Source organism: Bubalus kerabau, chromosome 10 (genome assembly GCF_029407905.1).
Source record: "Bubalus kerabau isolate K-KA32 ecotype Philippines breed swamp buffalo chromosome 10, PCC_UOA_SB_1v2, whole genome shotgun sequence".
Lineage (NCBI taxonomy): Eukaryota > Metazoa > Chordata > Mammalia > Artiodactyla > Bovidae > Bubalus > Bubalus kerabau.
The window spans coordinates 75,521,597-75,544,733 of record NC_073633.1 but is presented as its reverse complement, the minus strand read 5'-3'; the positions used below and the strand labels follow the sequence as shown (position 1 = coordinate 75,544,733).

At 37.7% G+C, this 23,137-nt stretch overlaps 1 protein-coding gene and 1 long non-coding RNA gene across 6 annotated transcripts in view; one reads left to right on the top strand and one right to left on the bottom strand.

Moving 5' to 3' along the window:
* Positions 1-7,615, bottom strand: part of ARID4A (AT-rich interaction domain 4A) — a 61,256-nt gene extending 53,641 nt beyond the window's left edge. For 2 of the 3 annotated variants that reach the window (XM_055538186.1, XM_055538188.1), the window contains exons 1-5: positions 7,445-7,615; positions 6,290-6,346; positions 4,398-4,508; positions 2,094-2,159; positions 998-1,088 (exon numbers count right to left, since the gene is read on the bottom strand). In XM_055538186.1, the coding sequence (XP_055394161.1) occupies positions 998-1,088; positions 2,094-2,159; positions 4,398-4,508; positions 6,290-6,295 (274 nt within the window). In that variant the 5' untranslated portion in view covers positions 6,296-6,346; positions 7,445-7,615. Of the gene's footprint in view, positions 1-997; positions 1,089-2,093; positions 2,160-4,397; positions 4,509-6,289; positions 6,347-7,345; positions 7,397-7,444 lie in introns of those variants that run through there. The other variant, XM_055538187.1, reaches the window with a different exon arrangement.
* A 204-nt stretch (positions 7,616-7,819) lies between these two features.
* LOC129621598 (uncharacterized) lies at positions 7,820-22,170 on the top strand. Of its 3 annotated transcripts, XR_008699500.1 has the most exons (5): positions 7,820-8,264; positions 9,305-9,362; positions 10,835-10,945; positions 12,075-12,157; positions 21,391-22,170. It is a non-coding gene; the product is annotated as an uncharacterized LOC129621598 (long non-coding RNA). The 3 variants fall into 3 exon arrangements; XR_008699497.1 differs by lacking the exon at positions 10,835-10,945 and having other exon boundaries at positions 7,854-8,264; XR_008699499.1 differs by lacking the exons at positions 12,075-12,157; positions 21,391-22,170 and having other exon boundaries at positions 7,854-8,264; positions 10,835-11,248.
* Positions 22,171-23,137: the final 967 nt, after the last annotated feature.

Below are 23,137 nucleotides of genomic sequence, written 5' to 3'. Positions count from 1 at the left end.
AGATGTTCAGTGTGAAGCCAAGGATTGGATGATATCTGCAAGACTGTGTAGTTTCAAAGTACTGAAAGGAGACTTGGAAATATTAATTGTTGTTATTCTCATCAGCACAATGACAGCAACTATGTAGGTACTACATTTAGGTTTGCATTTATATGTATTGTGACACTTGTTGCTACTCACTAAAGTTTTTTTAAAGTCAGCATAAGCGTATGCATGAAATGTTAAGAATGTATGTACATTAGCAGCATATATTGTTATTGTTTAGTTGCTAAGTTGTGTCCAACTCTTTTATGACCCCATCGACTGTAGCCCACCAGGCTCCTCTGTCCATGGGATCTCCCAGCCAGGAATACCAGAGTGGGTTGCCATTTCCTACTTCGAGGGATCTTTCCGACCAAGGGATCGAACCTGTGTCTCCCATACTGGCAGACAGATTCTTTACTGGCAGGGAATGACCCAGCAGCATATATATCTTTTTTGAAAGGTGTTAAGAGTTCTGACTACACTGAAAATCAAAAATTAAGCTATGATCATCTAGGCTTGAATCTACTCTGGCCAGGACTTTTTCAGTCTGTGAATTCTGTGGTAACATCTGTATTACCCTTATATAAAACAGGCAGCAATACAATAAAAGACTGCAACTATGCAATTTTAATTCCAGAAACAGTTTAAAAGTCTGATGACTAAGTTGTACTGACTTTTCTAAAGGAAGAAAAATAACCATAGAATTTAACTTTCTTGAAGGGAAATACCAAGATAACCTAAAAAAGGAGTACACTCTTGGAAGAAATAACCCTAAGTGGCCAAATTATTGTAAAGAGATAATTGATAATTACCATCAAGGTGTCATTAAAATTTTACCCATCTATAGCAAGTAAATTGACAAGAAAAAGTACATATTTCTCCATCAAAATGTTTCAATGTATTTACAAAACAGAGGTATATATATGAAACCCACCAAATTAAATCCTTTCTATTAAATTACCTAACTACTTACCCACAGTATACCAACTAGCATCTGTCAACTTGCTGATAACAGCTTCCTGAAAGGATCCATCAGATGTCCTTGTTTCAACAATAGCTCCAACCTAAAACATAAAATCAAAATTTCATCATCAAATTTAAATAAATAAACTAAATCACTCCTACCAACCATATGACCTAGGTAAAAAAATATATCTGTTTATGGTAAGTCTACCTTACATTCCCAGAGATCTTTATCATTTATAGTGCTCTAACATTTATCATGCAATTCCAGCCCCAAAACACTGAGGCTTATGTAAGATAGTTATTATTACCCCATTTTATACATTGAAAATTGTGGCTCAGGAAGAGAAAATAACCTGCAAAGAATCCAGGATGAGAACCCAGTCTTTTAAGTCTTATTTCAGAGCTTTTTTTACTATATCATATTGCCTATAAGAAAATTATGGAGTATGAGAACCAAAAACCATAAAGATAACAAAAATAACTTCAATTTTCCTTCATAAAAATGTTGACTATTGGATTCAGCATTTATATTTAAGGGACCTTTTAGATAAAGTTTCACCTGGATACAGAGAGATGGACCAGTTGAACTTCTTTCAGCTTCCAGACCTTTGTATATCAGATATTAACTGAAGTGGTACTTTGACATAACAAAGATTTATAACATAAACAAATGGCCAGACATGGATGGAAAACATAATGTAGGCATTCATTAAACTGAATTATTAAGTCAACATAATTTACTTGGTAAGTCTGAACAACAGAACATTCAGACTTATATTAGTATAGCACACTTAACAAGTTAAACCTCTGTGGTAACAATATGAAAAACAAAATAAAGTATTCAATCCAAGAAATCAAAACAAAAAGCAGTGAAACTCATATTCATATGTATTAAAATACTCTTCTTAAAGACTCTCAACATTCTTAAACTAAGCATACAGACACTGTTAATGTCATAATTTATATTAACTATACAACACCTCATTTGTATTGTTGTTTTCTAATTAACATTTAAAAGTGTATTTACATGTGTAAAATTCAATAAATCACTGTATGAATTTATGACTAATCATTTTAGATTTTAAACTGTACAAAATACGTACTCTTAAAGGACCTTTTACTTGGTCATCTTGCACCAATTGTGTAGTATTATCCTGTTTCAGGAGAACCTAAAAAACATTTTTGCACAACAGTTCACATGTTACTTTTAAAACAATGTATTTACGGTAACACTGTAACAAAAATGTCTTTAATCTATGCTTTCTTAGCATCCTGTGGTTACCCCTGGTATGATACTTATCACATTGTCTCATGTTTGTGTTTATCCTCTCTCCCATTAACCTTGAGCTCCTTGAGGGCTAGAATCCTCTTTCATCACTGTATCTGCAGCAGTTGGCAAGTATCAATGCATATCATAAGCACTTAATAAATATTTGCAGAATTAACTAGACAAGATTTATAATCTGTAGTGATTACAGTAAAACCTTAAAACTGCCTTCATTTCTTTTTATCAACAAGTCATAAAAGTTCATATCGTCACCAAGTTTATTACCCCAAAAAATAAAAACAGTATCAAATTTTATCCCTTATATGCAAAGTAAACAAACTAAAAACAGACATTTTCTGGTCCTTTATAAAATAAACCTAAAACAAATAAGTGTTCCCTTCTACTACAGATCATCCTACATATATAACTTGTTCTATTAAGAGAGGGACTTCCCTGGTGGCTCAGACAGTAAGGAATCTGCCTGCAGTACGAGAGGCATGCAGGAGATCTGGGTTCGATCCCTTGGTTGGGAAGAGCCCCCGAAGGAGGGCATGGTCACCCACTCCAGTATTCTTGCCTGGAGAATGTCCTGGACAGAGTAGCCTGGCAGGCTACAGTCCATGGGGTCACAAAGAGTTGGACACGACTGAGCCCCTAAGCACAGCACATTAACAGAGAGGGGTTGATGGGAGAGGGAAACTGAAAGGGGACAAGTACCCAATAAGGAGAAACTTCAAATTCTAGGTAATTTATGTATGATAAGACCTCCTGGAACAAGCATGGTATTGATTTTAAATTCAGTAAGTTAATCTATAAAGAGCTATGATGCTAACAAAAAGTTAAAATTCTCAAAAGAATTCCAAGCAAATATTTGGTAAGCAGATCGTGTATAGCTGATATTGTAAAAAAGGATATAATGAAACAAGAAATGAATGAATGTCAAATGATATCCTAACAATACTTGAGAAAAGTTTCACCATCAGATGAAAATTTAAACAGAAAGTTTATAATAATCATAGATAAATCTATTTGCCCACCACACAAATCTCATTCCTCTAGTTCAATGGTTCTCAAACTTTAACATGCATCAAAAACACCTGGGGGCTTGTTATGACACAATCATTAGACCCCACCTTCAGATTTTCTGATTTAGTATGTCAGGGATAGGGACCTGAGAATTTGCATTTTAAACAAGTTCTTAGGCGAGGCTGATGATGCTGGTCCTAGACCCACTGTTCATTCATTTATTCAACATTTCATTTATTCAACACATTTTAAGCACCCACTATGTAGAAGGCACTAATCTAGGTATTCAAACAGAACAAGACAATTTCTCCTTTCACAGTGCTTAATTTTTGTAGGAAAGCAAACTACAAAACTGAAAGTAGAGCATGATCCAATGAATAATAGTAATAACAACACTTGTTAGTGAAAGGCACAGCCCCAAATCTAGAACACATCAAATCTCTTTGGCATACTATCAAAAAGGACTTCTATGAATTTTATTATACAGCTCTAGAATATTAAAAATGTTTATAATAAGCATGGATTACTTCTGTAGTCTAAATAAGATTAAAAACATTTATATAAAAAAATTACTTGGGGGAAACATAAAAATGATACTAGTATTTCTGAGGTAAACTATTGGTTTTACTCCTTCGGTACTTTTCTATATTTCCAAATACTGTACAGGAATAAGTAACTGTTTTTCTGGCCATAAAAGCATCTTAAAAATAGAATTCTTAAATCATTTTTAATGCTGTCTTGAAATTATAATTCCCACGGTTTTGTTTTTAGTAATCTATTGCTTTTTCTAACCACTTGAAATCGCCTCTACCCAAATAATAAGAAAGGAAAGACAACAGATTATAGCCACCACAAACAGGAAAGATCCAAATAATGCGAAGTACCATGAGTACAGTATTTTCATAGCAGCAGTTTGGAATAATTTCTCATTTTGAGTTCTTTATTTCCCAGTTCCTAATGTGCCTTTCCTACAGTTTTATATATGTTATTCACATACTAATGATTTAGTAAGTGAAGTAATGATTCAATAAATAAAGTGTTGATTTGCCGTCTCTTCACCCCTAATTCTCTTCAATTGAGTTAATAAAGCTGTTGCATTAAAAAGAAAAATTACCTTAACCTTTACCAGCCTTTTCACAGTCTTAATTTTTGCCTCACAGAAGGCACCTCGGTACTTGGCACTGACATCAGTCCCCACTGTCAGGTAGGCAGGCTCATCCGCCGCCTGATAGAAGAAAGATGAAAGATGAAAGTCACTACTGTTTTCCCCAACTCCACCCCAAGTCTCATTGAAAAGTTCTGTATTTCAAGTAGTAGGATGGTTAACATTATTTGCTTATTAGTATCATTAATAATTTGAAAAATATTCCTAAAGCACTTTATTAGCGATCCTTTACTTAATAAACTGTATCTTGATAACATAAAACATTTTAAATTGTAACTATTCAGTATCAGTAGGGAAATACAATGTTTTCTCATCCAGGTACAAAATGATTCAACAATTTTATAATATATTTAAGAAATGAAAAAATTTAAAAATCCAGAAAAAGTCTATTTATATTGTCTCATAGAATTTTAAGTTATTCACTTATGGCCTCCTGAAAATTTTATTTTCAAATTAAAAGAAATATGCTATTAAAATTAATACTAACAAGTACATAATTAAATGCTTAATATAGTTACATAAAGGCAACATCTTGGATACACTGTAACAATATAGATAATTAATGAAGCCAATCTTTTTAACAAAGAGAGCATTATTTAGAAAAATCACTGGCTAAGTGCTGCATTTTAGAGCTTCAAGTCTAAATTATCTGATTAATGCAGAGATGTGAACTGATGGTAGTAGTACCAAGTTTATTACACTAATCTTGGTATTTTTTTTTTAAGTTTCAGAAAGAAATATCTGCTTTCAGAAAATGGTCATGATCAGAATGATACATTGAAAGATGTGAGAAATACCATTCCTCCATTCATTTTAATCTTGATAGTAACAGAATAATTGCTATCTCAATCTGTCACTTAACCAACTTTTTTCAAAAGTTAAGTATATGCATACAAATTCAACATTGCTAAGTGCAACGGTGACAGTGTACAGTTTAGAGAAATACTTTCAAGTAGAAAATGATTTTTCATTCTATTTTCCCAACTAACATTAAAGAAGGTACACTGTCACTTCAAAACTTCAAGGAGATAGGAAAGCAAGAGGAAGTTTGGGAAAATACTGTATTTCAGAGTTCAATACACTGAAACAGTAAATGAGTCAGAAATCAAATTTAAAGTTAGTGCATTTATGAATAATGCAAATTGATGAGGAATACTTTTTGCAAATAACTATCTGACCTAAAACATTCAACGACTCAGAACTACAGCTTGATACACCTTCCTTTCCCTTTAAACATCACAGGATGTCTGCAATATCAGTTGTCTTCAGAAGAATTTTTTTTTTAGATTGGGTATATGTTTAAAATATTTACTATAAGTACTGAACAGAAATTAAGTGTTATTAGTTATGACAATAATATACAAAATTTAGTTTTCCTTCACCTTCAAATATATTCTAGCCACAAAATTTCACTTTATCCCCAGAAGAAATGATATGTCCCTAACACAATACACACATTCCTTCTTTAGAAAATCTCATTGACACTGGGGAAGAAAAAAAATTCAAAAAATCCCCCAAAGAACCAAAGCAGGACAAAAGCTTTACTTCTGCAAAGGTTGCTGCCAACACAGGAAGTGTTTAAAAATACTAGCCCAATGGACAACAATGGAAAGGCTGCAGCAGCCTTTCCAAAGTGCTAACTGCTTCGGAGAGGGACCAAACTGACCGCGTTTAGACACAATGATCATCTCTTACCCATTCAACACGTCCTCATTTTCAGAAAGCTCTGCTTAGTAGAGGAATCAATTTTGAGTAGCCAAAAAAATGACATTCCACAGCACCAGCCTCACGACAGGCAGTGTTCAGGGCACGAGGTTCCGAGCAGCTTCGACTCCACTTACCTTCATTTTCACTGGCGATCTGTGGGGTTCCAGCTCAACGAGCTATCTTCTCCGTCTCTATAACCAAGGGGAGGAGAAAGACAGCACAGAATCAGTCAACGGAGGGGAGCGACCCGGGGAAAGAAAGTAAACAAACGCCAGCGGGGAGGGGCAGAACCCTCATCAGGGAAGGGATAAGATCCCCTGCGAGGTCAGCCAGGACGCAGGAGCCGAGAGGGCGGCGAGAACCCCACCGGCGCCAAAGGGCAGCGGGTTCCACCGCGGAGTTCGCCAGCGGCCCACCGCGCCCCCGCCTTGCTAGCCACTTTGACCCGGAATGCTCAACTCAGTGCCCCCGGACGGGTTGCTCCGGAGAAGGGCAGAGCGCCGTTTGGGCTTCTCCGGGCCCCTAACAGGCGCGGTCGCCCAACCTTCTCTCGGCCGCCCCCCGGATACCCCGACTTCGGCCCGCGCCCCGCCTCCGCCGCTCGGCCCCCTCGGCCCGCCCCGGGCCCGCGGTGGCGGCAGCGGAGTGTCACGGCGCCATTGCTCTCCTTCCTCCGCTCTGCACCATGTCAGGAAGGAGAAGCGCTTCTTCACCCAATGGGGCAGGGGCCGTGGCCTTCAGCCTGGAGGCGCGCGAGGGAGGGCAGACCCGCGAGGGAGAGAGGGCTGGGGGGGGGGGGGGGCGGAGAGGAGGAGGGGAGGTGGCCCGGACAGGGTGTGGGAGGGGAGGGGAGCTGCACAGCGGCAGCCGCCGCCTCCTCCCCGCGCCCGCCTCAACTTTTTGTACAGCCCAGAGCGGTACCAGCCACCAGCCCCTCGGGTCCTGCCACGGACTCCACCCGGGAGGACGCACCGCAGAGTTGGGGGCCGGCTTCCCTAATCAGTCCGCTTCTCGCCTCGCGGAAGCAAACTTAGCGGCGCGACCAGCCCCACAGCCATTTTCCCGGGGAACCTGGGGAAGCGGCCGAGGAGGTTGCTGCGGAGGCTGTTCTTGCAGTTGCTGCCGCTGATCTACGACTTGCCCCTTCCCCGGTGCTCACCGCCCCGCTTGCCAAGCATCCCCCTCCCCACCTCCTAAGCTTCCAACTGCACCGGGACCCCGGGCAGTAGCGCCAGCTGCTAGTGCCGCTTCGTCCACTCAGTACCCTCGCTTCCCTTCTCCCCACCTACCAACTGTGAGTGAAGTGCTCGCTGTCAGCTCCCGAGTCCTCCGCCCCGCTGACCCCCGTGGGCCCCCGTCCGGGAAGCACCACTCCCGGCCGCGGCGGCAGTTCCTGCGCCGGGTTCCCCACTCGCCCGATTTACTGCCACAATCCACCGAATAACAAGCTGTTGAGCAGACTCGCAGTTCCTGCGCCGGGTTCCCCACTCGCCCGATTTACTGCCACAATCCACCGAATAACAAGCTGTTGAGCAGACTCGCTTCTACACGAACTCCTATTGGCTGCTCATGACGCCGAAGAGTTTCGGATTGGAGTTCGCTACCTGCCGTCCTCATTGGATGTAGCTCTGAAACTTCACGGATTGGTGCGAAAAACAGCAGGTAGGACATCTTCCACTTATGATTGGCTGTCCCCGAAGACTAACGTTACTGGAGAATCAGGTATTGAGTAAGCAAGTCCTGAAAAATGATTGGTAAAGACGACTACGGATGTGCTCGACTGAGCACTGATTGGTCAATTGAGGGGTCAGGAAGAGCAGTGCGGCACGAGGATTGGCGGTGGAGTGTCCCATGGAAACCGAACCCGGAGCTGCGGCCAGGACTTACACGGGGGCGGGGTAAGGTCTTTCCAAGGCGCCTGCGCTGAACCAGCTTCTCGGCGCCATTTTGTCTGGGCAGAGGTGGCCGCAGCTGTATCGCATTTTATGTTTCTGGCGAGAGGAGAGCGGAATCTTTATCCCGTGGATTCATTTAACTGCGGCAACCATCCGCCGGTTCCTTCAGGACAACACCTAGTGAAGGTCGGAAGAGTCCGGATCTCTCAGAAAGGTCAGTTGAAACCGGTGGTTGTCCGGTAGACTGGGGGATGGCGCAGCTCTAGCAGCACCGGCACCGGAAGTGAGGGGGCCGCGCGGCGGCCATAGCAGAGATCTCCCTGCGCCGGGGTGGGGAGCTGGCCGCGGGCGGGGCGGGGGACGGGCCGAAGGGGGCGAGGCTTCGTCTCCCGCGGCCTCAGAGAAAGAGGCGGAGAGGACGTGCACGTCTCCTCCGGACCTGACTGTTTGGGCTTCTCTGGGGAGGGTGAGGGATTTTCGGGATTCTGCTCATCTCAGAGCATTGCGTCCTCCCTTTGGAAGTGGTTTCGGCAGCTTGTCATGTTCTGCGACCAAGGCCACCGACTGAAGGTTCCTCACCAGTTAAGATGGGGAGGGGAGGGTTCTTAGTCCCATCCTGCGTGGGAAGGTGTTTCCGCGTGCTCCTCACGCGGTTAAGCAATGAAGAGACAGAAGGAAACGCTGAGTTTGGGTGCTGAGGAATTCGAATTCCCTTGTTAGCACGACTCTGCTTCTCTAACCATAGAAAAAGGGTAATGCCACAGTGCACGGGGCTCACGCTGCTTTTCGAAAGGAAAGAGCAGTGGATTTGCAGGGACTGAAAACACATTAAATTAAAGGACCTCCCCGATAGGACTTTATTAGGGCAGCTATTGATTTTGCTCCATGAGCAAGATCTTGTGCTCTGTTTCAGAAAACTCTAATTTGAAATGGTAGGAATAGAGTATTATTGGGCAAGTTATTTTAAAGATTGAAATAATTAAGGAAATGTAAAATATAGACAGTAATCCACGTTGACTAAATTTACTCGAGGACATCTTTACTAAAACTGAATAAATTTTTCACTCGTAACAGTTTTTTCAGATTTGTTAAGAAAATGTAATGCTTATTAGTATTTTTATTGAGTCACGTAATTACACTGATTTGAATAGCTGCTTAAAATGATCCTCATAATACTTGTTTTATTGTTGTATTGATGGGGCTCCAGACTAGGAAATGATCGAGTGATTTAATGATTTATTTGGGCTTTTTTAGCAGTTGGTCTGAAGAAAACAGAACAGCTCAGTGACAGACTTCTGCAAGTATTCCTGAGGTGAGTTCTAATGTCTGTAAAAATGTTTGGAATTGGGGAGAGTGCCTGGAAAGTTTTTTATGGATCAATAAGTAGAGCCATAAATAACAAAATCAAAGAGTGGTAGTTTAAAAAGTCTTTGGTCAAGGATTCAAATGAAACTGTAATTCCCTTCCTGACAGTGATTCTTTAGAAGGAAGTCTTAGAGTTAGGACACACATGAATTTGTTTACCCACTCATGCTGTTACCATTTTTAGAATATTAAGTACTTAATACTTTTATCAAGGAATAATATGGAAATTTTTATGATTTTTTTCCCTCCATATTTAAAAATGTGGCATATAGAAAAGATGTTTCAGTAAGAATTTGGAAGTTAACCTTTTTTTTTTTTTAAAGGAAATTATGGAATATGTAGTACTATTTAACTTCCCCAGGGGGTAATCACCTGTAATGCCACTGCCTGACTTAAAACTTATTATCTGATCCAAATAATGCCTGTCAGTGGGCATTTGGAAATTACCAAAAAAACAAAAGAGGAAAAAAAGTGAAGTGTCTTGTATCACCACCACCAAAAGGTGATTGCAGTTTATACCGTACTTATATATTATTCAGAGAGATTTCTCTTTTTCTCTGGTTTTGTTTTACAAAATAAAGGTCATTCTAGTCATGCTCATTTTGTCATTCAAGTTTTTTTCTTTGTGGGAAATACTGGGAACATATGCGTTCATGGTTGCATAGTGTTCTGTAGGATAAATATGCCATATTTTATGTAACCAGATCTCTTAATTTTTGTAATAGCAATAATATGTCTGAATATCCTTGTGCGTGTTTTACAAAAGATATTCTCTGAGAACTGGTGTCTATGACTAAAATTTCTACGCATCTAGGTATTTCCTGACATGCCTGATTATTTCTTCAGAATAAATTTCTAGAAGTGGAAATAAAAGGGCAAAGAAATCATACCACTGTCCATCAAAGCGTTTGCTCTTACTTTTTTTCTTGTACTTTTTCCTTTTATTACTCTCTTTCCTCTCCTGCCCCCTTTTTCTTTATATAATTTAGCTTTATTTTTGAGCTTTATCTCCTGGGTCTCTGTTCAGTCAGGTAAAATTATCAGTCTTTTGTGTCACCCATATAGTAAAATAAATGAGAATTTTTTGGACCTTAGGAGTATATTCTTAAAATTTGTTTTTTGCTCCATTACAGTTAGGCGTTTGTACAGTGAAACATTTTGTTATGCAAAAGTGACATTTCGAGTTACTAAAAACAAATATTTTTATGGTAGAGTTAGTTGAGATTAACTGTGTTTCCATGTAACCTTCCTGAAGGTGAAGTGAAAGTCGTAGTTGTGTCCAACTCTTTGCAACCCCATGGACTATACAGTCCATGGCATGGAATTCTCCAGGCCAGAATACTGGAGTGGGTAGCCATTACCTTCTCCAGGGGGTCTTCCCGACCCAGGGATTGAACCCTGGTTTCTTCCTCATTGCAGGCAGATTCTTTACCAGCTGAGCCACCAGGGAAGCCCAAGAATACTGGAGTGAAGAGCCTATCCCTTCTCCAGCAGATCGTGATCCAGGAATTGAACTGGGGTCATTCCCAGGTGCTTTTGTACTCACAGGACCCTCTGTGTGCCTCTCTCACCATGTTTAATCACTGTTAGGTTACCCTACCTGATATATTGTATGTATGCTATCACTATTTCTTATGAATCTTTATGTACTTTTATATAGAAAACGTGAAATAAGCAGACTTATTTTTCTTTAACAGTAATTCTCTTCTGAAAATTTGTATTTCACCAGTGCCAGCTTAACTTTCAAATTTTTTTAATGTTTCAAATACTTGATTTAGTACTGAGTTGAATTGTAATTGCTCATGTAATAAAGATTTAGAGAACCATTAAGAATAGTTTAATAGACAAATTCATGACATTTGTCTTTTTTTTTTTTAAGATTTTATGATACTTTAGTGGAAGGTAACTAGAGGTGAATATTAACTGAACACTTATAAATTATCTTAGGAATAAATGAAAGAAAATTAATTTTGATAGAATTGGGTTTTGTAATCTATTTCAGTGAGCCCAAATTGTTAGAATAATGTTTCTACAGAATCAAAATTGTCAAGTTTTTAATAATGCTTTTATGAAGAAAAACTATTTTGAAAGCAGAATATTTTATTTATTTGGTCAAGGATTCAAACGAGGGTGTAAAATCAGCTTCATGGTCATGATATCTTAGGGGCTTCCCCAGTGCCTCACTGGTAAAGAATCCATGCTGCCTCAGTGGTAAAGAATCCATCTGCAGCACGTGAGTTGCAGGTTTGATATCCCTGGGTCAGAAATACCCCTGGAGGAGGGCATGGCAACCCACTCCAGTATTCTTGGCTGGAGAATCCCATGGACAGAGGAGTCTGATGGGCTACAGTCTGTAGGGTTGGAAAGAGTCAGACACAACTGAAGGGACTGAGCACGCACATGTGATATTTTAGACTGAAATCTCAAAATTAGAACATCCCTATGAATTTTTTTTTAACCATCGGTGGTGTTCCCATTTCTGAATTTTTAATGACAGAGCACAGTGAATGTTTTTGTGATTTTTTTTTTTTTTTAACCTATGGTAAAACACTTGACATACAAAGGTCTCATCAGGATAAGTGTTCAGAAATAAAGCAAAACAGTCTATTCTGTGTGTGTGGGCCATATAGCATACTCAAAAAAGCCTTTTGTCTTCTAGAGGAAACCTCACTCTGGAAAAATGGAAAGGTGTTCCAGTTTTTAAAAGACCTGGATCTGCTATCTGTTGAAATTATATTTCTGGTATGCAATTTTACTTAAATATTCTTTAGTAATCAAGATGGGCCGTGTTACTATTATATGTCTCTCTCTTTAAAAATGATAGAATTTGTCCCACTGTGCAGTTATCTCTAAATGTCATAGAGCAAATTGCTGTGTTGAGTGTAGCTGCTTTCCTAATGGTGTCCTTATTTTTTGAAAAGTTACTAAATTTGCTTATTTGCAGCCAAAGCAGCCTTTGTAAAACTATATGGTCTTTTGCCCTAGTAGATGTCTTATTTTGATTTAAATCATGGCGTATGAGAAAAATAGATTTGTCAAAGTTCAGTGTATAGTTAAATCTAATTGTTTTTTGTAACAAATTGGTTTTATAATACAGAACAAAAAGAAATATTTTTAGCCATCATTGAAGACTTTTCAAGGTTAATGATATGTAATATGTAGAATTAGAAGAAAGGAAGTCTTTCTAAGCTGATGAAGGTTGTGAACAAGGATGCAGTACTTAAGAAAAGCTGTGTTTGGGACAACGAGAAAACCAGTTTGGAAAGGATGGCTGATTAAAGATTACCTTGGGAATATTGTGTGAAGCCCACTTGTCAAGGTTTCTAGAATTAGTTGCACATCAGAATTGTATATAGTGCTTGTTGTGTTGTATAGGTTTGGAAACTTCTAGAGGGCCTTGAGAGCTGGGACGTGAGCAGAAAGTGATTATGTTTTTGTTTTATTTTCAGATTTTACAAAACAAGACGGAATTTAAAAATTACTTCTAATCCCACCCTAACATTAGATTTTTTAATTTGCTTCTTCCAGTCTTTGCGCATATACTTTTTTTTAGACTTAGAGAAATTTTTGTTTTTCTTCATTCCTTAATATTGTAATAGGTAGTCAATATGACTGCACGGCCTCCACAGTAATTTTAATGTCTGAAAGTTTTCCATCAAACTGTTTTATGTCTAACTTTATTTTTCTATTGCTTACCCATAGAAAAATTGTGCTATAATTATCATCTATGCACATAGAGTATTTTCTGTCTTTTGCACTGTTCTTTTAGGATTGATTTAAAGGGTTTAAATCATGGCATAAAAATGTGTGAACATTTTTATGACTCTTTGAAACGTTGCCATGTTGTTTTCCGAAATGAGTTATAATTTACATTGTCACCTTTCCTGTGAGTTTAACTACCAGCCTTGCTGCTGCTAAGTCACTTCAGTCGTGTCCAACTCTGTGCGACCCCGTAGGCGACAGCCCACCAGGCTCCCCCGTCCCTGGGATTCTCCAGGCAAGAACACTGGAGTGGGTTGCCATTCTCCAATGCATGAAAGTGAAAAGTGAAAGTGAAGTCGCTCAGTCGTGTCCAACTCTTAGCGACCCCATGGACTGCAGCCCACCAGGCTCCTCAGTCCATGGGATTTTCCAGGCAAAAGTACTGGAGTGGGTTGCCTTTAATTATAATCATTTTTGCTGATTCAATAGGTACAAAATATGTTGAACTCTTTCTAATATTTTTGTTGTTAGCTAATGAAATGGGACCTTTATCCATAATTTCACTTACTCATTATTAGCAATGGACAAGTTGTCTTTTCAAGGCTTTTGTCCATTTATATATTTGAGAGTTTTGATATTTTGTTCCCTAATTCTTTTGATTTCATTATATATTTAGTAGTAAGTTGCTGCAGATACTTTTGCACAAAGACTTCCCTTTTGATTTTCATTTTATTTTTGTTGAGGGTTTTTGAGTAGATACAAAATGTATTATTGGAAAATTACTTGGAAACAGTATCCAGTATGACTAGAGAAGTGACACAGGAATTGCAGGTAGAGAAACCATGAAGATACTCTTGTGCGGGTGTCAGCATGAGGTGAAACTAGAGTAAGGAGGGCTTGGAGAGAAGAATAGGTGAGCACGAGATTGTGAGAAAGAGAGTGGATAGCATTTGATTTCCAGTTGATGACAGAAGTAAACAAGAAGGAAAAAAACCTCAAGATTCTAAAAAGTGGGAAATAGATGGTGCCGTTAATAAACTTGGAAAGGCAGAAGAGACTACTGGTTGGTAAGGAAGGTGAAATCGGTTTTAAACCTGCTAGTTAGAGCTTGAACAGTAAGTGTGTGTTCTTCCTTTTGTGAAAGTGCCTGTGAGATCCCTAGGGGATAAGGCATATGTTGGACCTTGTATTGTTTTCTGTATTCTGACTTTCTAGCCTTGTGATGCAGCCTGTGGGATCTTACTTCCCCAACCAGCGAAAGTGAGGAGTCCTAACCACTGGACCTCCAGGGAGTTCCCTGTATTCTGACTTTTAATTCCATTATTCCATTAGATATTTTGGTGCTTTTATTAGGGCTTTCTTAGTTCTGAGTTTTAAAGTACAACTTGGAAAGCAAAGTTGAAGTGGCTTATTAAGTAAAATAAATGGAGGAAAAACGGATGATTCTTGAACTAAGAAAGGTAACATGTACATTATATCTCAAGTACTCATAACTGGCCATTTGTGCCTTTTGACTACCCTTATCTAATTCCCCCTCCTCATATTCCCCACCTCTGGTGACTACAAATCTGATGTCTTTGTTTGTTTTTGAAGTATAATTGACAAACTTACTGTGTGTTGGTTTCTGGTACACAGTATAGTGATTCGATATTTCTATACATTTCAAAATGAGTACATTGAAAATTGGTAATTCTAGCTAGTTTTCATTTTTGAAAAAAATTAAAATATTTATTTTGTATATTTCAAAGACTAAATCACTTGAGTTACTTAGAAGATTTAGGTCTCCCCAATATCCCCACTAGAATTACAATTTTTAAAATTATTCAGGAATAGCAAAGAAGATACTTGAGCTTTAGAATATATAGATGTGGCCAGGCTTTTTGTGGGGATGGGTGGTTTAGGGTAGATTTCTTAACCTCTGCCTCAGCTATAAGATAGGGATAGTAATAGAGCTGACTTGGTTAGGATTAGTATTGAATGAGTTAATAGATATAAAGTACTTATAAGGATGCTAGATATTAGGTGGTGGTGTTAGTGTGTGTGTCCTATTACATAACGTTTGTCATTCCAAGAGAATTTTATATTTCTATACAGAAATAAAGCATCTAGACTCTTGTCTTGTCTCCCCTTCCTGAAGGTCATATCAACCTCTCTCAAAACTTCATACTTCCTCCCTTCAGGTATTACTTGCTACAGTCACACTAAAATTATCGTGGCTATCCTGCATAAGCTCTGTATTTTCCCAGTTCTTTGTTTTTATTCATTCTTTTCTCACCATCTACAGTGTTGCCCTATTGTCAAATATTCAAAAGCTTCTTTTTTAAGTGATGCTTTCTTGGTATTTCTGCAGCTATAGGTAATGTGTCCACATGAATTTCATGTATTTCCTTTTGCATAATTTATACCATTTTCTGTATTGCTTTATTACCTTTTTGTCTACTTAAATGTCCTTCATAAGTTATGATATCTTAGAATTGTACCTTATTCACCTTTGTAGGTTTAGAGCCTGTCACAGGCCTTGGCACTTAGAAGGCACTCATTTATGGAGTAACAGTTTATAAAAAATATAGCAAGCTAAAAGGTGATAGTTAATGGAGAATGCATCCCAGTAAAAATGTGCTTTGTCAGGTTTTGTACACTAGGAACAACCTGCCTGATGAGTTACTTAAAATGAGATCACTTGAGGTTTAGGAATTGGGTCAGATTCCAGAATGTATAGTGGGCTAGATGACTCTGGGGACTATCCACAGGTCAAGGATTTTCGTTAGAATGATTTCCTATTGCTTTATAAAGGCTAGTCATTTTCAGTGGTCCAAATTTGTGAAAAGTTTGGCCAGGATTAAGGGTACATCTGCTGCCAGTAACAATATACAAATGACCTGACTCAATCAGTTATTGAACCCATAATCTCTCTCTCCAAGTACATTTTTCTTAGCATAATACCATAATGCCTCTAGACATGAAAGGAGGAGTAGGCTGAAAATAGGAACTGGGTGAGATAGTATTTATATCCCTAAAAGGTTAACTGATACTTAACAACCCCTGAAAATCAGAAGTATCAGACATTGACTTGATTATTTTAGCACTTTTGGAATTTGCTGCTTTTCCTGCTGAATGGGTTCAAATTGACAGAAGCTTTAATGTCCTTACCCAGTCTCACTGCTTTATATCTCACAAGTGTTCTGACAAAACAGATACTTGGAATTATAGCTAAGCAAGGTCGTTGATTGATTTCATTGTAGTGATGTTTTTGTTCTGTGTATGTGTGTGTACTTCTCATACACCCAACAAATGAAAGTACAGTGCACTCTATAGTTTTTTTCTCCTGTAGTTCACTTTTTAAAAAACTCTGTTGTGACCGGCAAATTAATTTTATAACTTACAGATGTGAACCTGCTTTTGAGGAGTAGGAAGATGGACCTGACTAACAGTGGTTTACATTTATTTGGTAGGTTTTAGCATTTACAAGGCACTTTGAGATATTGCTCTACCCTTAAGTGTGATAGCTTAAAAGTGAAGGTACAAACTGTTACCTGAAAATGCTTCTAGTTGTTTTCAGCAGCAGTGAAATGGGGTGTAGAGGGTGGCAACTTGAAATCATGGGGGAGGATTCTTTTTTACTTACGGTATGTTTGATAGTGTGTTATTGATTCTGCTAATCCTAACAGCCCATTTAAGGGTGTATATTTACTTGTAGTTAGGGTGAGCCTTTGTATTTCTTAGTCTTTAGATCCAGACATAAAACTCCTTTCAGTGTTTGTATAGTTTTGGTGGCTTAGCTTTTGGTCAGACAGGGTAAGGAGGGGGATTCTTAAATGAAGTAACATAACAAAAGGAAAACCATCTTCCTGTTTCTTATTTCTCTATGTATCATGTGATACTGTCTTTTTAAGACCTTTAAAATGCCAAGGGAAGCTTGGTAACCAAGGCAGGGTTTTGTTGTTTTCTTCTCAGATTTGTAGTTCTGCATTTTATTACACAGTCACGAAGAACTTAGCCTGTTACCAGTAAAAACTGAAGCCGCAAGACTTGCTTCTCTATGCTGCCAAGTACTTCCTGTTTTGTCAGATTTCCATTTAGGGAAAAGAATGGATTTAGAGTAGACAAGCCTGAAAGCATATCTTCTGAAACTCATTTTGAAAGCTGTCCAAATACCTAGATTGGGGGAAAGGGGATGGCACGTCCTGTCTTCACATGAAGTCATTTGTCAGAAAGCTTCATTTGGCTTATCATGAAAGGGTTGCCAACAAGGAAGAAAAACTTTGTTGTCAGAAGTAATCGCTAAAGTATAAACGTGCCAGCACTGGTGACTTGCCTGTTAGGCTTTCCATGTCAAACGTATTTCAGTCTGTTGCGTGAATTCATTGTATTGCCTGTGAAGGAAGTTTTATCTGTGTTCATTTCTAGTAGACCTTTCCTCTAGAAATATGTAAGAACTGCATTCAGCCACATTTATTCCATTTACAGTAGGGACAGGTGAAGGATCAAATAGTGATTAATTGAAATGGGCTACCTTGTGAATATTGAATATCTTTGGGGAAAAGGTTGCCATAAAATGATGTTAATCTCTTGTTAAAATAGTAAATAACATTTATGTAAATAGAATTATCTGTCACTTATTCTTTATCCAGATAGCTCAGTGGTAAAGAATCCACTTGCCAACACAGGGGATGCAGGTTTGATGCCTGGGTCAGGAAGATCCCCTGGAAAAGGAAATGGCAACCCACTCCAGTATTCTTGGCTGAGAAATTCCATGGACAGAGGAGCCTGGTGGGCTGCAGTCCATAGGGTCGCAAAAGAGTCAGATACAACTTAGTGACTAAATAGCAGTAACATTTTTATCCTATGAATTGAACTTCAAATTAGGTGTTAATAGAACATGTCAGTAGAAGATGCTTTCAGTGTAAACCTGAATCCCTTCATATTGCTGGTAAGGGAGTCTTGTGTTCAGGTTCTTTGCAACGGCAGAACTGAGCCCACATGTAAAATTTTCTTTTACCGTATTGACCTGGCCTGTTTTAAATCAGAGAGAGCTGTTTTTCTCTCTTGACCTGTTCATAAAAGATGCCCTTTTTTTTAAGTTGCTTTTTAATCTCTGAACTCTTACGCATTTTTTTTTTCCTTATCAGCTACCTGGCTTTCCCCCTTCATGTTCAACTGATGTTGAATCAATGAGATATTAGAAACCATCTATTATGAAGTTTCTACCAGATATTTCTTTTTTTCATCTAGTTATGTGCTCCTGTTTCTGAAACATGTTACTTTAAAATCCAGGGGAAAGTTTTCCCAAGTACCCATCATGCCCTAAACCTTCATCCTCCATTTTGCTATACATCAGAAATCTAATCTCTTAAAACTCTTTAATAACCATTTGTTGCCATATTTTTTAAGCTGTATGCAAATCAATGATTTTCACATTTTCGTGTATTCAGTAGCATTACATCAGTTACTTGTTCAAAATAGATTCATGGGACTCAATTCAGATCTCATGAATTCACTTCTTTGGAGAATTATTTTGCAGGTGGTCTCTTAACCAGATGGAGAAACAGTAATCTGCTGCATGCACCATTTGTTATGTCTTCTTCATATTCTTACATGAAATATTCTTTTTACTTTGTTTCCATTATTGACATCTCAGGTTTTTTCCTATTAATTGTTGACATCCTTAGTTTTTCTCCTAAATTCAGTGGTTGAAGAGTTTATCCACCAGATATCCAGGAAACGGTCCAAGATTCCTTTCCTTATTTGTCAGGATTTATCACTTCCCCTTCCCAAAGCACACACGTTTGGAGGTCAGTATATACATACTGGCTATGTGTACGTAATAATACATGCACATGTATTTCTAATATATCTTGCTAGTGATTTTTAAAGGTCTTTTTCCCAAAGGGGGAAGAATTGCATAATACTTAGTTTTATTTTTAATTTTTCCTGGCAATATATTGTAGACATCTAAATATTTGCATTGAATCTTTACTGTGCTGTCACTTGATTGCTGCTGACTCTTAAACGCAGTCTACTAAAGGTGGGTTATTGTTTTTCTATGTCAGATTTTCCCATATTACATTAGCCTTGAAGCCTATTGACTTTTCCCCAAAAATTAAGTTTTTAATAAATTCCATATTGACTGTATAGTTGAACTACTTATTTAAATGATTTTTCCTAAAATTCCACTTCATGGTTCCACATAGTAAAAAATCAAATTCCAATCATACACGTCAAACACAAACTCAAGATGTATTAGGGCCCTTGCTCTGTAACAGTCTTTATAATTACACTAGCATTTAAGAATTGTTATTTGTTGACTGGAAAGGTTTGTGTCTGTGTGTGTATATATATAATATGGTGATTACCTCTTGCAGTGTTAGGATGGTAAAGAAGGAACATTAGTTTTATTTGTAATACAAATTTGAGTCTTTTTCCCATTTTTTAAAATTGGGTTGTTCAATTTTCAGAGTTTGTATACATTGTGGTCAGGTATCCTTTGTCAGGTGTGATTTATTTTCTCTAGAGTCTTTTCCTTTTCATCCTCTTAAAGGAGAGCAGAAGCTTTTAATTTGGGTGAAATTCAGTTTGTCAGTTTCATTTGTTTCATCCTTTTGGTGTATTATAGTATCTGAAAACGCTTCTTTAAACCAGGATCACAAAGATTCTTTTTTTCATCCAGCAGTTTTAGACTTGGAGGTACATTTTGACTTACCATCACTTTGAGTTAATTTCTGCATATGGTACAAGGTATGGTTTGGTTTTTGGTGTTAGTTTCTTTTTGTATACCGATGTCACCGTTGCTCCAGCACCATTTGTGGAAAAGCACTGTTTTTCTCCATTGATGCATCTTTTCACCTCTGTCACAATCAACCATGTATTTAATGAGTCTGTTTTTAGACTTTTCTTTTCCATTAATAATATTACATTAAATTTATAGTAAGTCTTGAAATCAGATGGCATAGGCCTTGTAACTTTTTTAGAAAATGTTTTTGCTATTCTAATTTCTTTTCCCAAGTAAATGTTAGCAATAGCTTGTTGATTTCTTTACACACACCCCACACATACACTCTCCAAATAAACCACTTGCAAATTTAATTGGGTTTTACATTAAATCTATAAATCATTTTAGAGAGAATCGACAACAATACTGAGTCTTCCCATAACTTTAGTTCATTTTCTCACCAGCATTTTTAATTTCCAACACAAAATCTTGTACAAATTTAAATTTATACCTTAGTATCCCTGTTTTCAATGTTATTGTAAGTGGGTATAATTATTTTATAGATGAGGGAATAAGTAACTTGCCCAAGCTGAAGTGGCAAAGCCAGTATGAAACCTACATTAGGTTATAAACCACTACCCTGGTTTTCATTATGATACTGGTTTGCTTATTCTGAAATCATGGTTATAGTGGTGGCAGAGAGGAAGCCCTAGTTTTATGCCAAGAAAAATCCCATTACCATGCAGGTATGATTCCTCCAGAGTTTATGGATTTCCTGAGTTTAGGTTTTCCAGATCTGCTCAGATCATAAACCATGCTTGTCTTAATTTAGAAGCCTCTGATCAGTACAGTTGTGAACTAGTGTTTTTAAGTGTATCTTACCCTGTAGTTAACTAGTATGAATTACTTCATTTTTAAAAATACATACCTTAGCATTTGAATGCCTACCGTGTGCTCACCAGTACAGATACAAAGATGCTTTCTTGAACAACTCCCATGGGAGGCTAGGTGGGGAGGAATACATTTATTGTAGTAAGTATTACAGTAAACACTAATAAATACACACACATGGTCAGTGATGGAACAAAAGCTTTTACTTGGTTGCAATTAAGAGTAGCTGTACTCTTGTTTCATGTCTTAGAATTCCTTTTAAAAAATAATTTGGCAAACAATTAAGTGGAAAACATGTAAAGGGCTTTGAGAGGGAGAAATCTGTCAATCATTTCATAAGGATTGCTTTTGCACTTGATGGGGAATCATTAGGAAAGACCAGTTAATAAATAACCTAGGCATGATAAATACAGTATGGTGTCATACAGTGTAGGAAAGTAAAAAAGGTTCACTGTGAGTTTCATTTCAAAAGGTGAGGAACAATATTTGAGTTTTTACATTAAGACTTGATTTTTTTCAATTGTGGATTTCTTCTGACTTAACAGCATTTTGATAAATGTATTAATGAGAATTAATTTGTAACCTGAATTTGCTCTTCAAATATTGAGTATTCTAATGTTTCAATAAGTTAAATATATTGAGGATTTATAACTTAATTTTTCTTATTTTTCAGATTCCCTTGTGAATGATAGCAATGAAAGTGAATGGATAGTCTTATCAGATAAGTGTTTTTTGAGTCTAAATGTATTTGATTTTTTCCATAAGATGGCTCTAGTAGTAATCTTTATTTGAAACAGTCTTGTTACATTGTATCATGACAGCTGGCATATCAGCCTGCACTTTAAAAAATGTTATAAAAATGGGTGAATTTTTGTGTAGCTATTTTAATATTGAAGATGGAAGAAGAAAAACATTTTCAGCATATTGTGCCTTTTTATTTCAAGAAAGGTAAAAATGCTACTGAAACAAAGATTTGTGCAGTGTATGGAGATGGTGCTGTGACTGATCGAACATCTTGCAAGTGGTTTGCAAAGTTTCATACGGGAGATTTCTCACGGGACGATGCTCCCACCTAAACTAGCTAAAATTTGATGAAAAGTGTCTGTAATTAATCAATAGAAAAAGCATAGTCTTCCATCAGGATAACACAAGACTGAATGTTTGATGACCAGGCAAAAACTGTCTTAGCTTGGCTGGTAAGTTGATTCATTTTCCATATTCTCCAGACAGTAAGCCTTCCGATTTACATTTAGTTTGGTCTTTAAAAAATTATCTTAATGGAAAAAATTTCAATTCCCTGGAAGACTGTAAAAGGTACCTGAACAGTTCTTGGCTCAAAAAGATAAAAAGTTTTCGTAAATTGGAATTTTAAGTTGCCTAAAAAATGTCAGAAGATAGTGGAATAAAACAGTGACTACATTCTTCAATAAAGTTCTTGGTGAAAATGAAAAAATGTGTCTTTTTTTTTTTTTAAACTTAAAAATTGAAGGAGCTTTCTGGCCAATCCAGTATTTGTAATCTGTAAACCAAAACTGTATTCTTTAAAACTTTTTTTTTTTTTTGATATCAGTATCGAGATTCCTGAAAATAAATTAGTAACCTTGTGAAAGCAAAATGTACCTGCCATTTTTTTCTCTCCCCAAGACTGGTTATACCTCAGTTACAAAGTGCCCATGCAGTTGTACCTAGATTATTTATTAATCCTCTGTATAGTAAATATAGCTAGATACATCTGCTTGGTTTTAGATTTATCTGATTATGTTTTGAGGTGGCTTAACTGCTCAAATTTAAATTTCATTAGAACCACTCAGTGAACTCCAGGAGTTGGTGATAGACAGGGAGGCCTGGCGTGCTGTGATTCATGGGGTCGCAAAGAGTCGGACACGACTGAGCGACTGAACTGAACTGAACTGATTGGCTATTCCAGTGTGAATTTAAGAATAGATGTACTCACAGTATGATGAAAAGAGAACATTCATGTGCCATTCATACTTGGAAGTAGGAAGTATAGAATGGTCAGACTCTGGCTTAGGTTATTAGGCTTATTACCCAATTTAATGTTCTTTAGGTGTTTCTCCAAGGCCACTGGGGTCATTCTCAGTTAAATACATGAGTTGTAAAATGTAGCAGATAATTTTACATAAAAGCAGTCATGATAATAAGAATTGGTTTTCAGTTGTTTGTATAGTAGTTAACTATTCTCACATGATTTGCTGTTTGAACTATACAAATGCTCAAAGTCCAGCAACACCCTACTGCCAAACTCTGACCTCAGGAAAGTATGACAGTTGAATGGAGTGATACTGGCATGAGGCCAGTTAGGGTGTGTGTATACCTAGCATACTTGGCCTGAGTTCAGATTGTTCCTCCTACGAGTGCTACTGTTCCTTGAAGGCAACAAAACTGATTATTCCACTCAA